We start from the raw sequence: 17,541 nt of genomic DNA, 5'->3' as shown, positions 1-17,541 counted from the left end.
CTTGAGGGGTCGGCGGTCCCCCGAAAGTCTGAGCTTGAGGGGTCGGCGGTCCCCCGAAAGTCTGAGCTTGAGGGGTCGGAGGTCCCCCGAAAGTCTGAGCTTGAGGGGTCGGAGGCCCCCCGAAAGTCTGAGCTTGAGGGGTCGGAGGCCCCCCGAAAGTCTGAGCTTGAGGGGTCGGAGGCCCCCCGAAAGTCTGAGCTTGAGGGGTCGGAGGTCCCTCGGAAGTCTGATCTTGAGGGGTCGGCGGTCCCCCGAAAGTCTGAGCTTGAGGGGTCGGCGGTCCCCCGAAAGTCTGAGCTTGAGGGGTCGGCGGTCCCCCGAAAGTCTGAGCTTGAGGGGTCGGAGGTCCCCCGAAAGTCTGAGCTTGAGGGGTCGGAGGTCCCCTGAAGTTTGAGCTTGAGGTGTCAGAGATCCCCCTGATGTCTGAGCGTGAGGGGTCGGAGGTCCCCCTAATGTCTGAGCGTGAGGGGTCGGAGGTCCCCCTAATGTCTGAGCTTGAGGGGTTGGCGTTCCCTCGAAGTATCGCCTTCAGATTCCAGGGTTATAGTTATAGTCTCAGGTTGAGGGTCAGAGGTTCTCTAAAGTATCAGCTTGTGTTTCAAGGGTCAGAGGTCCCCAAAAATCTCAGCCTAAATGCCAGTGGTCAGAGAAATCCTAAAGTCTCAGATTGAGCATGAAGTGCCAAAGGTCACCTACAGACCTAGCTTAAGGGTCAAAGGTTATCTAAAGTTTCAACATGAAGGTCAGAAGTTCTCTAAAGTTTCAGCCTTGGTGCTGTGGATCAGAGGCCTCCTAAAGTCTCAGCCTATATGTTGGGAGGCAGAGAAGTTTCAGCTTTAGGGTCAGGGGTCCCATAAAGTCTGCTTGAGCATCAGGGGTCAAGGGTCTCCTAATGTCTTGTCTTATTGGTCAGAGATCCTCTAAAGTCTCATCTTGTTGAAGGTCAGATGTCCTCTAAAGTCATCACCTGAATATCAGGGTTTAAAAGTCTCGCTGGAGTATCAGGGGTCAAACGCCCCCTAAAGACTTTGCATGAGGGTTTTAGGTCTCCTAGAGTATCAGACTGAGCATTAGGGGATCAGTGGTCCCCTAAAGTCTCAGTCTGCTAATCAGGTGTCAGAGGCCACCTAAAGTCTACTCTTATTTGTGGTCCTCTAATGTTTCAGATGTCCTCTCAAAAGTTTGCCTGAGTTTCGGAGGTCTCCTAAAGTCTCAGCTTGATCATCAGAGATCAGAAACCTTCCAAAGTCTCAGCCTGAATGCCCAGGGAATAAAGTCTCAACTTGAGGGTCAGAGGTCTCCTAAAGTCTCTCTCTCTGAGTGTCAGGGGTCAGATTTCCCTTAAGATCTCAGCCTTAGGGAATAGAGGACTCCTAAGGTCTAAGCTTGAGGGTTAGGGGTCGCCTAAAGTCTCAGATTAAACATCAGGGTGAGAGGTCTCCTAAAGTCTTAGTTTAAGGGTCAAAGGTTCTGTAAAGTCTCAGTGTGATGGTAATAGGTCTCCTAAAGTCTCAGCTTGAACATCAGAAGCCAGATGCCTTCAAAAGTCTCAGCTTGAGTGACAGGGGCCTCCTAAAATCAAGCGCTTACCAAAATTCTATCATTGTTTTTGCTGTAATTAGCTCAGCTCACTGCTTCATTTGAGTCTTGACATACCGGTGTAAAGTGTACCCTTTTCTTTACCTGGTGTGTCCAGCACATTGGTCAGGGCTTTTTTACTCAGTAAGCAGAATTTGTGAATCCACCGAGTCCATATTACACTGTCCCTCCTAGCTACATCTATTGACCACTTTACAGGTCACACACTCTCAGATGCACATCTCTGGGGGCCCATGATTAATAAGTCACATAGTTTGGTAATAGAATCTGGATTAAAGATTTTTTTGGATAGGGAACATGAAGCCCCCTGTGATTAAATCTTTCCCCTTCCACCAAGACACACATGGCTGGTGGTATCTGGCTGTTCCTTCTCTGTTAACTGGATAGGTCTATGCTTGGAGAAGACTTTTTTGCTGCCAGCCCCTTTGTATTACACCAATGCTATGGAGGTAGCATGGCACTTTGTAGACTGTTGGTGCTTCCAAGGCCGGTTGTCAGGAGAGCCTCTTGATGAAAGGTCCACTTTACTATTTTTTTTTTTCACTTTGTATAAATGCAGTTAATGTAAGAAAACCTGTAAGGGTGAAACAGGCTGCCAGTAATTTCTACCTGATTGTGTCTTCCTGATCACGCCACAAGCTCCCCTAATACCTTCCAATTCCATTAAAGCTGATGTAAAAAGGCCTACATACTGGTTTCAACATCACCTTCCCTCGTTTTCCCCCCAAAAATTATTGTAACACATTTACAAAGCCCAGTTACAGCACAGACCCTGTCCCCACTCCCTCAGCATGCTTCACCTCAACAGGGGCTTCTTTTCAATGATACCGTGTTGGGGGGGTCTGGTGGAGAGCAATGTGCTGTTACTGGAATTTGTGAGTATGCTCAAAGAGCAGAATCTTCTATCGTGTTTTCCGTAGACTGAAGTATAAGAAGCTTACCGCTATGGGCAATGTAGCGGCTCACTTACTGGCAATGGGTGCCGACTCACTCAAATCCATCCCTTCATGACAATCCAGCACAAACAGAAGAACCTGCACATACTATCATCCTCCTTTCTTTTGTATTAAAAAAAAAAACTTGATTGTAACTTCTTCATTAGAAATTTCGACTTGGGTGAATGGTAGCTAAAAAGATTGTAGTGTAAGCTTTCAAGACACTCTGGCCTCTTCTTCAGGCACAACCTATTTTCCTGAGGAAGAGGCCAGCAACCCTTAAAAGCTTCTGCTACAAACTTTTTAGTTAGTGAAATCCAAACTTCTAATGAATGTAATAAGTTACAATAACATTTTTTTGAATACAAAGAAATGAGGACGATTGTAAGTGCGGGTTCTCCTGTTTGATACTGGAACGTCATGGAGGGATGGACTTGAGTGAGTCGGAACCCATTGCCGGTAAGTGAGCTGCTACATTGCCCAGATCGGTAAGCTTCATATACATATATCACCTCTGTAATCTCGAGACCCTTTCTTCAGCTCTGCTCTTCAGACACCTCCTTCATTACTGCAATGGTGCCACTTCACACAACATTACTCTGTAGATATGGTTTGCCAGTGTCTTATTACCTCTCATACTGTTTTTCTGCCCATAAATCTGCACAGAGCCCTAAGTCACATTACAGGCATCCCCTGAACACATGGCACCCATATGGAAGCTTTCAGGCAGTCCTCTGTCTATGTATGTAGCCCCCTCTGAAAGATGAAAGGACTTCTTAGTAATGTGGTGTTTTGCACACCAGGCCTTTAAGGGCCAAGTCACACTATATGCGGCGACAGACATTTTACCGCGTCGTAAAATGTTTGTAATCGCAAGGACACACAGGAAAAAGTTGTTTCCTATGTGTCCCGTTAACACTGCAACGCAGCTTAGCGCTGCGCTAAAATGCAGGCATTCTACATTTTATTGCAGCGCACCGGCCTGAATTACTATGCAGTGCTGAGCAGCGCATCGCGCCACACCCCTACATTGCTGTGAATGAAGCGTACAAAATAAAATAGGGACAGTACGGTGCGATGAATTGTGCACTACACGGCCCCCTAGCCAGCCGACAAGGCAGATCGCTGATTCATTCCGGCTGCTCTTCGATTTGGCTGAGGGCCAGTGTGAATTGGCCCTAAAAGCCTTTATTGATAGTTTTAGGCTTGTGTTGATGACATCCGCTTAAGCCACTTTTGATATCAATCAGAATTCGATAGATTAATTTGACCTGTGGTTGACCTCATTCTGACTCAAAATTGACCACATCTTGACCTCCTCCTGCCCCGCAGTTGACCTTCTTGTGGCGCGAAGTTGATCTCGTCCTCACTGGCAGTTGACCTTCTCCTACTCTTATTTTAACCTCCTTCAAGTTGCTTTTAGCATTACCATAGACTTCTGGCCCGAAGTTGTCCCCCCTCTGACCTGAAGTTTGCCCCCTCTCGAACCAGCAGTTGGCCTTCTCCAAGTGGTTTTAGCATTTCCATTGACTTGTATGAGAATGCAAAACCCATTTGAAGTGAGCAGAAGCTCATTGAAATAGGCCCCCAAGCAAATTCAAAATATGGCATTACCCAGAAATCCTTTCTCTTTTTAGCAGGCATCCAATGTGTTCAGGTTTACCGCACCTGCTTCAGGTTAAGAACATCCATTCTCAATCGGGGTCTCTTTAGGAGTTGCTAGGGGTTCCTTCAGTTGTGGCTGATTGACCTCTAATCTCCACAGTTCCAGGACCAATGCCACTTAGCGGCATTAGAGAACAGGGATTTTTTTAGCAGTCAGTAAAGGGGTCATTCTTCCCACTGGCCAGCAATGTGAGGAGCATTTTACCCCCGACCCCTCGTTTTGACAGAGATTCTTCAAGACCTGAAATTTTATTTTAGGGTTTTCTCTGGGGTAATAAAGTTGCGAAGGGCTGATCTAGAAAGTTGCAAAGTGTGGTTTCAACATCACTGATTATAATAAGCAGAACATCCCACACAGAAAGTGCACAGGAGTGGCCCCCCAGTATCTGCAGAACAGAAGCCAGTCAGCATCTAAAGTCCTTGTGTGTCTGTAGTTCCACCTTAGAGGGCTTTTCAGCACCAGTTGGTTTTAGTGTTGATGGTGAGCCTGGTTGTCTACCCCATGATCTTCCCCTGTCCCCAGTGTTCTCCTGTGGTGTTGGTGTGACTCTCATCGTGGTCCCCCCCATCCCTTTCTATCTCAGGGCACCGTGACATTTAATGATGTGGCCATCTACTTCTCTCAACGGGACTGGCAGCTGCTGGCAGACTGGCAGAGGAAGCTGTACCGAAATATCATGAAGGAGATCCATGGAGCTCTCACCGCACTTGGTAAGCTGTCTCTACTGTAAATGACACAACCAATGTGGGGGGGGGGGGGGGGGGTAGGATTTATAGAGGAGACACACAGGCTTAGATTGGGTAAAAAAAATCTGTATGAACTCTCTATTGTGATGTCAATATTAGTGCATTCCAGTATGGTCACCTGTCTCTGACCCAAACCCACCAACCACCCCCTCCTCCCATGTGGTATTAATATTGATGCATTATGCCCCCATCATATGGTTACTTGCCTTCTACCTCCTCCATTGTTATATCAATATTGGTGTATTCTGCCCCCACTGGTATGGTAGTCTTTATAGCATCCTTCCCTTCCATTGTGATATCATTATTGGTGCATTCTGGACCCACCATATAGTTATCTGACTTCTACCTCCCCCCATTGTGATATCAATATTGGTGCATGCTGCCCCCACCATGTGGTTGCCTGCCCTCTACCCCCCCCTCCCCTCCCCATTGTGGTATCAATATTGGTACATTCTGCCCCCCATCATATGGTTGCCTGCCTTCTACCTCCTCATAACATCAATATTGGTGCATTATGCCCCCATCATATGGTTGGCTGCCCCCTACCTCCTCCATTGTGGTATCAATATTGTTGCATTCTGCCCCCATCATATGGTTGCCTGCCTTCTACCTCCCCCATTGTGGTATCAATATTGGTGCATGCCCTCTGCTCCAACCCTAACCCCCACCCCCCATTGCAGTATCAATATTGATGCATTCTGCCCCATCATATGATTGCCTGTCCTTTAACTCCCCAATTGTGGTTTCAATATTTGTGCATTTTGCCCGCTATTGTATGGTTGCCTGCCCACTACCTCCCCCATTGTGGTATCAATATTGGTACATTCTGCCCCCACGATTATGTTTGCCTGCCTTCTACCTCCCCATTGTAATATCAATATTGGTGCATTCTGCCCCATCATATGGTTGTCTGCCTTCTACCTCCCCCATTGTGGTATCAATATTGGTGTATTCTGCCCCCATCATATGGTTAGCTGCCCTCTACCTCCCCCATTGTGGTATCAATATTGGTGCATTCTGCCCCCACAATTATGGTTGCCTGTCGTGGCCCACCCCCACCTCCCCCATTGTAATTTCAACATTTATTTTTTTTTGCACCCATTGTTATAGTTGATATGTTTATCGCCCACCAGTATGATAGCCCCCCGCCCCTCCATTCCCATCTTACAGAATCTTGTGACAACTCGCTTTCTACCCCTGAACAACTGCTGTTCACAGTGACCCCTTCTCCACTCAGTGCCATGTGTCCCAGTCTTTCCTTCCCAACTGGAGTAATATTGCTCCATAATACCAGAGAGGTTAGTTGACGTGTGTCTTGAGACCATTGCTTGTAGTCTCTCTACTTTTACATACTACTGCCGAGAAATCGCCTCTCTGGTACTTTGTGTCGCCAAGGTGATGTGACACTTTTAAGAGACCTTGTTGCCAGACCATTAAAAATGGCAAAAAAACCTTCCTATAATATTATGTGTGCATTTATGCATGTTCTATTCCTGTAAAAGCCTCCCTTGTGTAGACCTCCAAAGGCCCTGAGACTTTTGCTGGGCACTGCCATCTTGTATGTGATGTCAGCTACCTCAGAGCTGTCACTCACTCTACATAAAAGATTATGTAAAGAGGGGAGTGGTGGAGGAGCTGGGCCAGCAATAATTAGACACTCACAGTTTGCCATTTTCAGCTTGAAAAAAGTCCTGTCTATAAATAGGCTACTTGAAGTGTCTGTTACCTTTTGTTAGTCCTAAGGCCCTTTTCTGTTTGCCTCCTTGAATCAGTCCAGTTTCTAGTGACTTTATATCCTTAGCCTCTGGGCTAAGCACCGCCTACTTGCCTTCAGCCTGTCCAATAAAAATGTCCTTAATGGCCACTAAAAGGCTTCCTTTGGTTGGTACCCCATGGGGTATCGGGCATTTCTCTTTGCTCCTGATGGCTGAATGGAGCAATGAAGGGTACAAAACAAAGGTGACTGAGGAAGTGAGCATTAAAGAGGACCTGTTTCATAGCCCTAAGCATTCTCCTGCAGAATTAGTTGTAGCCTTTACAAAACTTTATTGTTCTAGGACAAGATCTCAGGAAGTCTGCCTTCAAGGAGGCATGGTTGGTGAGGACTTCCCGTGATCTTATCTGGAACAATAATGTTTGGTGAAAGTTGATGTTCCCTTATTTGTTCTACATTGGATGTACTGATCAGCAGCCACCTGTAGTGGCAGAGATGGGTGTATTTCAGGCTAATGTGGGATGGCTTCCTTTGGTATTTTTTCAATAATGATGATGAGGTTCTTCTCCCCTTTAACAGGGAAAAAAAAAGCACATTTCTTTAACACCATCAATTCTTCCAAATAAACCATAAGTGTGTCTGTTTATGATAACCCCAGGCTGTCTTCCTTCCCCTCCTCAGGGTACGAGATCGCCAACCCCGGGACCCTGGTGAAGATTCAGCAGCATGAGGAGCCGTATTTCAAGGATGAACTCAGTAAGGAAGAAATGGCAGCCAGTGGTAAGGATCTATAGCACTGTACACACATGAGACCAGGCAACCCATCGCTACCCTAACCTTATCCCACCCACCTACAGGCTGTGTCCACCTTTTGCAAAATAAATACATTCACCCATGTTTGCCAAATTTGAATTTTTTATTTTTTTTGCAAATGAGCCTGTAAAGCAGTGCATATGCTCAGTGGGTCAAAGGTGTAACGCACAGGCTCCTGCAGACTCTTCCTCCAGCTCCATACTGTACAGACTTTCAGTTACAGAGCTCAAGGAAAAGACAGTGAACTACAATCGTAGTAATGTTGAGTGCCATAGTTGCAGTTGGGGTTTCTAGTTTATTCTTTCACAGATCTCTGTGGATGAATGACAAGGTTGTGGTGGTGGTCTACAGAGCCATGCAGAACCCAAAGGGAGAAGAACCCTTTGAACGTGACCTATTCAAGTGAATGGGGCTGCTCTGCAAAAACCCTGCAGTCACGTGCTATTATTATTATACAGGATTTATATAGCGCCAACAGTTTACGCAGGGCTTAACAATATAAAAAGGAAACAATACAGTTATAATACAATAACATACAAGAGGATTAAGAGGGCCCTGCTCAGAAGAGCTTACAATCTAATAGGGTGGGGCAGGTGGTACAAAAGGTTGTAACTGTGGGGAATTAACTGATGGAAGTGGTAGAAGATTAGTTGGAGACGTGATAGGCTTTCCTGAAGAGGTGAGTTTTCAGGGATCGCCTGAAGGTAGCAAAAATAGGGGCTAGCCGGACAGGTTGAGGTAGCGAGTTCCAGAGGATGGAAGAGGCTCTGGAGAAATCCTGGAGGCGAGCATGGGAGGAGGAGATGAGAGAGCATGAGAGGAGGAGGTCTTGAGACGGTTGCGGCATGCTAGTGCAGGGTTAAAGCAGGCTAAATGGATAAACTCATAAATGATTGTGGGTGTAATTGCCATCATCCCAATATGTAATTTTTTAAAGCATGTCCTCATTTAATGGGATTTTTAAGGCAATAAACATATTACTTTTTATAAAAATCTGTTTATTGAAAAAAAAAATTTGTCATTAAAAAATGTTATAAAATTGTAAAAGGAAATTATACAATCATAACATGAACTTGAGTCAACATATCATATATCAAATACTTCAAGGATATTGTGCAAAGTGGTATGCCCCATCTAGAGGATAACATCCCACCCTGTTGGTCCATGGATGGATGGGTCCTGTAAGGTGGGAGTATCCAACGCGTTTCAAAGTATAGGTACAATTAACTTCTTCCTCAGGGATATTACCACATCTGCAATGAAAAATAATAGTGCTTACAGCATTGGTACATTTGATATACATGTATAATGATTCCAAAATATATCCGGACTCAAAAACATACTTGCCATACAATCTATATCTAACTTGAATGCTTTTATAGCTTCAAGAAGAGCCCCAATATGCACTCTCTGTCAGCCGTTCTTGCTACACAAAGACCACAGACTATTGTCCAAAAATTAGGCGCCATTTGCCTGCAAAAAAGAGAGAGTGTACAAATATCAGACCTGGATTTGGGGATCCTCTGCCAATCCTCCTTGCAGATCCTCTCCAGTTCTGTCAGGTTGGATGGTAAACGTTGGTGGACAGCCATTTTTAGGTCTCTCCAGAGATGCTCAATTGGGTTTAAGTTAGGGCTCTGGCTGGGCCATTCAAGAACAGTCACGGAGTTGTTGTGAAGCCACTCCTTCATTATTTTAGCTGTGTGCTTAGGGTCATTGTCTTGTTGGAAGGTAAACCTTCGGCCCAGTCTGAGGTCCTGAGCACTCTGGAGAAGGTTTTCATCCAGGATATCCCTGTACTTGGCCGCATTCATCTTTCCCTCGATTGCAACCAGTCGTCCTGTCCCTGCAGCTGAAAAACACCCCCACAGCATGATGCTGCCACCACCATGCTTCACTGTTGGGACTGTATTGGACAGGTGATGAGCAGTGCCTGGTTTTCTCCACACATACCACTTAGAATTAAGGCCAAAAAGTTCTATCTTGGTTTCATCAGACCAGAGAATCTTATTTCTTACCATCTTGGAGTCCTTCAGGTGTGTTTTTAGCAAACTCCATGTGGGCTTTCATGTGTCTTGCACTGAGGAGAGGCTTCCGTCGGGCCACTCTGCCACAAAGCCCTGACTGGTGAAGGGCTGCAGTGATGGTTGACTTTCTACAACTTTCTCCCATCTCCCGACTGCATCTCTGGAACTCAGCCACAGTGATCTTTGGGTTCTTCTTTACCTCTCTCATCAAGGCTCTTCACCCCCGATAGCTCAGTTTGGCCGGACGGCCAGCTCTAGGAAGGGTTCTGGTCATCCCAAACGTCTTCCATTTAAGGATTATGGAGGCCACTGTGCTCTTAGGAACCTTAAGTGCAGCAGACATTTTTTTTGTAATCTTGGCCAGATCTGTGCCTTGCCACAATTCTGTCTCTGAGCTCTTCAGGCAGTTCCTTTGACCTCATGATTCTCATTTGCTCTGACATGCACTGTGAGCTGTAAGGTCTTATATAGACAGGTGTGTGGCTTTCCTAAACAAGTCAAATCAGTATAATCAAACACAGCTGGACTCAAATGAAGGTGTAGAACCATCTCAAGGATGATGAGAAGAAATGGACAGCACCTGAGTTAAATATATGAGTGCCACAGCAAAGGCTCTGAATACTTAGGACCATGTGATATTTCAGTTTTTCTTTTTTAATAAATCTGCAAAATTGGGGTGCTGTGTGTACATTAATGAGGAAAAATAAATGAACTTAGATGATTTTAGCAAATGGTTGCAATATATCAAAGAGTGAAAAATGTAAGGGGGTCCAAATACTTTCTGTCCCCACTGTGTGTGTGTGTGTGTGTGTGTGTGTGTGTATATATATATATATATATATATATATATATATATATATTATATAATTATTATTTTTCTTTTATGTAAGCTTCTTTCTTCTGTTTTCATTTGCTAAACCAGCCACCAAGTCTGTTTGTCACAAGAAGAACAAGTTTACAGGGATGAGACAAACCATTTAACACTGACAGGGTGCCTAAAACGATCAGCTTTTATTTTGTATAAAACCTTTACCCCAAAAGAAAAAAAAAACTGCTATACTGTGCATCCTGGCAAGGCTTTGGGGAGTAGATACAGCGCTTCACTTTTTTCCACATTTTGTTATGTTACAGCCCTATTCCAAAATGGATTAAATTCATTATTTTCCTCAAAATTCTACAAACAATACCCCATAATGACAACGTGAAAGAAGTTTGTTTGAAATCTTTGCAAATTTATTAAAAATAAAAATAAGGATCTGCTCTATCATTTTAGTAAACTGTGTTTACTTACTATGCTTTGGTTTATGAATGAACAGAGGTATTCCTGTCCATTCATTCTGTGCAGCTGAGGCTGTAGAGATGGAGATTGAGGGCTGTGTCCTCCTGTCTCTCCTTTCTCTGTCTCAAAGAACATCAGAGATCTGTTTAGACCCCTGATATCTCACCAAAGCCCCCCCAACAGGTAAGGTACAAAAAAAAAACAATTGTAAAAATTAATTAAAATTGTTAAAAATAATATAACAAAATTATAAACTGCTGACACCAGTTGTGGAACTACAGGGCCCCTGGCATTCCGCAACCGAGGGGGAGCCCTTTATGGTTTCTTGCATCGGTGCCCTGAAGGTTCTAGTTACACCTCTGATGAGGCATATTGCTTACGTTCCCTTTTATAAAGAGGCCCTGTAGTAATTTTCCTCCTCTGTTGTTCCCCCTCCAGCCTGGGTTTCACACGGCGACGATCTGGAAGAAAGCATGGCTGGCGTCTCAGACAGCGTGCCGGAACTGCCGTCCATCAAACCTGACATCTTACTGCGGGTGAAAATGGAGGGCGTGACCAGCGAACGGAGCAGTAGCCATACCCCCGCGCCAAAAATGGAGGAGGAGAACAAAGACTCTGGTACGTAAGCAGCTGTCAGGTCACATAAAGTGCGGTGAGTCTTCATAACCAATCAGGTTTCAGATTACAGGGGCCAACCAAATGGGAACATTTTTTAATTTGATTTAATTTAAGTAAAAGTCAAGCTCTAAACAGTTGTAAGACCTGGACTTGTAGTTTCCTTCCCTCGCTGGAGATCATCCAGCATCATCTAGCCCTCCCCAGCCCAACTGTCCCTAGCCTGCCCCTTTCATTGATTGGATCCAGTGCTTAAAATCATAGAGGCTCAGCTTCACATGTGAGGTTTTTTACCTAGGGTGGTCTTCATGAAATAAGGCCTATTTAGGACGCCCTCTGTTCTAGACTGACACCCACCCATCAAGGCATCTTGATATTTGCATAACTCCTCCCACTGCTTACATCAGGGAGCTGAGGGCTCTTGAGCGGATTACTGAGGCAGGATGCTGTGTTGTTTTCAGAAAGCTATGTACAGCACCCTGCAGGCCCCTCCCACCAGCCGTCAAATGCCTTCATTGCATAATAGAACAGAGACCCAGTGATGGGGTCTAAAATAAGGTATGTAATGCAAACGGGAAGGTTTTATTAAAAAATTACAGCTCAGTTTACAATGCTTCAGTTTTGAATGTACACAGTGAGTGACCGGTACCAATCACTCAGTGATTATTCAGAAAAGGAAGGGGCCAGTAAATTACATATTTACCAGCCTCTTCCCCCCACTCTTTATCCTGAAATGATCCCCGCAGCATCCTGCAAGAGGGAGAGAAGGCAGCAGTGCGAGGATGGAGGAGGGGGGGACCAGGGGAGCACACAGGGGGGCCTGGGCAGCTGAAGGAAGGGTAACCTGGACATGAGGGGCGGCTTATTGGAACCAGTCCCTTGTAGTCAACACGGTCGCAGCGGTCGTTGCAATACTTTCTGTCACACCGTATTTGCGTAGCGGTCTTACAAGCACAATTTTTTGGGAAAAAATACATTTTTTTTTAATTAAAAAATAAGACAACAGAAAAGTTAGGCCATTTTTTTTTTTTTTTTTTTTTTTTTTTTTACATTGTGAAAGATAATGTTACGCCGAGTAAATTGATACTCAAAATTGCGCCCGCTCGTGGAATGGCGAAAAACTTTTACCCTTAAAAATCTTCATAGGTGATGTTTAAAAATGTCTACAGGTTATCAGTTTTGAGCTACAGAGGAGGTCTTGTGCTAGAATTATTGCTCTCACTCTAACGATCGTGGCGATACCTCACATGTGTGGTTTGAACATGGATTTCATATGCGGGCACGACTTGCGTTTGTGTTCGCTTCTGCGTGCGAGCACGGCGGGACAGGGCGCTTTAATATTTTTTTTTTCTTATTTATTTTACTTTTTATTTTGACACTGTCCTTTAAAAAAAAAAAATTGGGTCACTTTTATTCCTATAATAAGGAATGTAAACATCCCTTGTAATAGAAAAAAAGCATGACAGGAGCTCTTAAATATGAGTTCTGGGGTCAATTAGACCTCAGATCTCATATTTACACTTATATAATAATACAATTAAAAGAAATAAAAATTTTTTTTTTTTTTGCTAAATTTTTTTTTTCCGCTTTAAGACTATTCTGCGGAAGTTAGGTTTGACGTCGCTTCCGCCATCCAATGGTGTGGAGCCAAGTGGGGGCCATCTTTCCATCACTCGGCTCCATGTCTGTCTGGGAAGAGGACCCGATCATCTCCGCCTCTACCGGTCCGTAAGTGGTTAATAAACTGGTTGTATTTATACTTTGAGCAGAACATTAGTCTGCCCCCTACAAGAGCTTATTATGCAGTACAACCTTCATCATTCACATACACACTGCTGTCCTGATCAGAAACCAGTTAAAAGGGAACCCAGGAAAACCGCTAACACAGCTGCATTTACAATATGCTGACCACATTTATGTGCATTTAAAAATGGTAAAAAGGTATATGTGGGGGAAAAAAAAAACGAGTACATCTCCCCAATGCCTGTCAAACACGGTCTGTAGTGTGATCCAAATGCAGATTGTTCTTTAAAGACCAAAGCAAAATGTGAACAATCCCTTAAGGTGTCCTCCCCAAAAAATACTAAACAATCCACAGGATCCTAAGCCAGTCCATAGCTGGTGCTGCTTAGGTTGTTTTTTTTTTTTTCAGCCAATAAGGTAAGGGGTAAAAAATATCAATTCATAGAAAAAATATTTTTTTTAAGCTGAAATCCAAGCAGATCTAATAATCTACCACAATATGTATTATTTCATAGAAAATATTTAATATAAATATATAATGTCAATATCTTTTTATCCTTATCATTTCAGTATCATTTTATATCATTCGATATCATCATATCTATATAATTTTATAGAAATGTCAATATAAATATTTTATAGAAAAATATATATTTTTGAAGTTGAACTACAAGCAGATTTAATAGTATTCCACTATATGTATTTTTAACCTTTTTCTGCCCACGCTACAGCCAAAAGACAGCTACAACGTGGGCCTCTAGTTCTGGTAGGACGTCTGTATACATCCTCCCACGTGCGCCCCCTGTGACTGCTGTGTGCTTTGGACACAGATGAGGGTAAAGGGCCAATCACAGTGGCCCTTTTACCATGTGATCAGCTGTGTCCAATCACAGCTAGCCACGTGTAAACAGACTTGCCAGGGATCGACTCCAGTCCTCATGCAGAGACAGTGTGTGCAGAAAGGTGAGCCGATCTGACAGGGCACAGTGAGCACATTGTTTACACTGATCATCAGTACTGCCTCATTAGTGTCCACCAGTGCAGCCTCATTAGTGTCCACCAGTGCAGCCTCAATAGTGTCCACCAGTGCAGCCTCAATAGTGTCCACCAGTGCAGCCTCAATAGTGTCCACCAGTGCAGCCTCAATAGTGTCCACCAGTGCAGCCTCAATAGTGTCCACCAGTGCAGCCTCAATAGTGTCCACCAGTGCAGCCTCAATAGTGTCCACCAGTGCAGCCTCAATAGTGTCCACCAGTGCAGCCTCAATAGTGTCCACCAGTGCAGCCTCAATAGTGTCCACCAGTGCAGCCTCAATAGTGTCCACCAGTGCAGCCTCATTAGTGTCCATCAGTGCAGCCTCAATAGTGTCCACCAGTGCAGCCTCATTAGTGTCCACCAGTGCAGCCTCATTAGTGTCCACCAGTGCAGCCTCAATAGTGTCCACCAGTGCAGCCTCAATAGTGTCCACCAGTGCAGCCTCAATAGTGTCCACCAGTGCAGCCTCAATAGTGTCCACCAGTGCAGCCTCAATAGTGTCCACCAGTGCAGCCTCAATAGTGTCCACCAGTGCAGCCTCAATAGTGTCCACCAGTGCAGCCTCATTAGTGTCCACCAGTGCAGCCTCATTAGTGTCCACCAGTGCAGCCTCAATAGTGTCCACCAGTTCAGCCTCAATAGTGTCCATAGTACTTATTCGCAAAATTGTATAACAGAAACGAAGAGCAACTTTTTTTTTTTTCAAACAAATTTTTTGCTTTTTTCGTTTATTTAGCAAAAAAATTTTAAAAATTCTCAGCGGTTTTGATTACCACCAAAAGAAAGCTCTGTGTCAAAAAATTATTGAAATGTCATTTGGGTACAGTGTTGCATGACCGCGCAATTGTCATTCAAAGTGTGACGGCGCTGAAAGCTGAAACCTGGCCTGGGCAGGAAGGGGGTGAAAGTGCCCGGTACTGAAGTGGTTGAATAGAAACCAATCAGTTTCCAGGTTTTATTTTCAAAGCTTAATTGAACAAGCTGAAGTTAGAAGCTGATTGGCTACCATGCACAGCTGCACCAGATTCTGAGTGCTCCAGTTTTAGTAAATCTCCCCTCCCGTATTTATTTCCATGATGCTATTTCACTTCTGGTTCTCGCCCATACAGACAATGCAGTGTTTAATCCAGAGTTGGCGCTGTGGATCAAGCAGGAAGAAGCACATTCCTTCCCAGGGAAAGAGGACGGGACACTTCCTGATGTGGAAGGTGAGCAGAGAGAACATAATACATGAGCTGGACCTGCCATGGACCAAGCTGCCCAAGGCCGGCACCGAGAGTGTCCAGTGAGCCCAGGAACATGGGAACTCTGCCTGCAAAGGTCAGCCTCCACCTCTAAATGAGGAGCTCAGTTACGCCCCCTGCAGTACCTGTTTGTAGCTGCAGCATTTCATTGGGGGATGTAAGTTAGAGGGAGGGTCTGGACATGGCACAGCTTGGACATTGGAGATAGAGGCTCAGACAAGGCAGACACCTCGGGGGCCGGCTTTGGACAGCAGGTTTTAGGTAAAGACTGGTATACTTTAAATAGCAGGCGAGTGTTTTGTTTTTTTGTTATTATTGGATCGTTTACTTGAGAATAAATTTAGCTTAACTCTAACTTTATACCTCCTTGCTGTCCATCATATGGATCTGTAGATTGTCCTGCTATACAGTATATATAAGCAGAAGATAATAAAGGCCTCACGTTCTTGAATTCAGGTCTCATTATTTGTAGAATCTCTTGACCTGAACATGCATACCATGCATACTTCAAGCCAGAGAAAAAAATCTATTTAACTACTTGAGTTTTAGTTGCTTACATTTGCAAATATATGTGGGAGCCACACTGCTACATCAAAGTACCACTGATAAGTGTGGCCCCCAGCTCTAAACTATCTGAGTTTCTATTGGTGACATACTCTGATGAGCCATAACATTATGACTCACCTGCCATAAGCCGTCAAGGCATGGATTCTACTAGACCTCTGAGGTTATGCTGTGGTATCCGGCACCCAGCCTTCAGTAGCAGATCCTGTAAGTTGTGAGTTGGGCCTTCATGGATCTGACTTGTTTTTCCAGCACATCCCAGAGATACTTGGTTGAATTGAGATGTGCAGAATTTGGAGGCCTAGTCAAAACCTCAAACTTGTTGCTTTGTTCTTCTGACCATTCTTGAATTCATCAGACCGGGCCACATTCTTCCATTTCTCTGTGATCCAGTTCTGATGCTTACGTGCCCATTGTAGGTGCTTTTGGCTGTGGATATGGGTCAGCATGGGCACTCTGACCAGTCCAGGGCTATGCAGCCCCATACACAAAAGACTGCGATGTACCGTGTGTTCTGAAATCTTTCTGTCTAGCATTACCTTTTTCAGCAATTTGAATTACTGTAGTTTGCTCCCCACAATTATAAGTGGGCCTTGGCTGCCCATGACCCTGTCTCCAGTTTGCCGGTTTTCATTCCTTGGACCACTATTGGTCAGTCCAGACCACTGCAGACTGGGAAAATCCTACAAAAATGGCAATTTTGGAGTTGCTTTGACCCAGTCGTCCAGCCATTATAATTTGGCCCTTGCCAAGGTCCCTCAAATCCTTTTGCTTGCCCGCTAAATCAACTACAGGGACAGCATGTTCACTTGCTGCCTAATATATCTCACCCAAGTTCAGGTGTCATTATAAGATAATCCATGTAATTCACTTTACCTGTCAGTGGCCATAATGCTATGGATGATTGGTGTATATGACTTTGCACAAAGAGCAGGAACAGTGATGTAGATGTTAGCACTTACCTTGTTTGTTCATTCTTCTTTTAATGTTTTGTCTGCTTTCAAATCCTCTTTCGGAAATTCCTCCCTCTCTGGTTCCTTTCTTCGGGTGAATCCTTTCCATTACAGGGACCTTTGCACGTGCAATCTTATCTGGCTACATGGGCAAGTCTACTCGCGTCCATTGAAGCTGATAGCCCTAATGGCAAGCCACTCCCCTGCTCTTTCCTCCAACTGCTGATTGGTTGAGCTGTGGGGCCTGTGCTGTCCCTAGTGTACTGTGCATGTGAAGGGCATAGGGGGAGCGTTGCACCACCTGGAATTTTAGGGTAAGCGTTGCTGAAGACTTGGGACTTGATGACGGTAAGCAGAGAGGTCCAGGAATACAGCGCTCAAAAACCTCATTCAACCCCGCACTGAACCACCATGGTGCAAAGCCTCAATCCTCCTCCTCTGTATACACAACATATGTAATAAAATAGCAGCACTGATAAAAACCTCTCCAATTGTAACTTTATTTCAAATGCAAAGTCCATAAAACAGCAATCGCTGACATGCTTCTGACTTACAGGGGCTTAGTCATAGGATCTTATGACTGCATAGTGTTAACTGAATGCTAGTAT

At 44.5% G+C, this 17,541-nt stretch overlaps 1 protein-coding gene across 2 annotated transcripts in view; it reads left to right on the top strand.

Annotated features, from left to right (window-relative positions):
- LOC141139105 (zinc finger protein 324B-like) overlaps positions 1-17,541 on the top strand; it is a 43,737-nt gene that overhangs the window by 945 nt on the left and 25,251 nt on the right. For both annotated transcript variants that reach the window (XM_073624923.1, XM_073624924.1), the window contains exons 2-5: positions 4,784-4,910; positions 7,342-7,440; positions 11,218-11,397; positions 15,282-15,380. In XM_073624923.1, coding sequence (XP_073481024.1) covers positions 4,784-4,910; positions 7,342-7,440; positions 11,218-11,397; positions 15,282-15,380 — 505 coding nt within the window. The remainder of the gene's footprint in view (positions 1-4,783; positions 4,911-7,341; positions 7,441-11,217; positions 11,398-15,281; positions 15,381-17,541) is intronic.

The sequence above is a fragment of the Aquarana catesbeiana genome, linkage group LG04, assembly GCF_042186555.1.
Source record: "Aquarana catesbeiana isolate 2022-GZ linkage group LG04, ASM4218655v1, whole genome shotgun sequence".
Lineage (NCBI taxonomy): Eukaryota > Metazoa > Chordata > Amphibia > Anura > Ranidae > Aquarana > Aquarana catesbeiana.
This window is presented reverse-complemented; position numbering and strand designations above follow the sequence as displayed.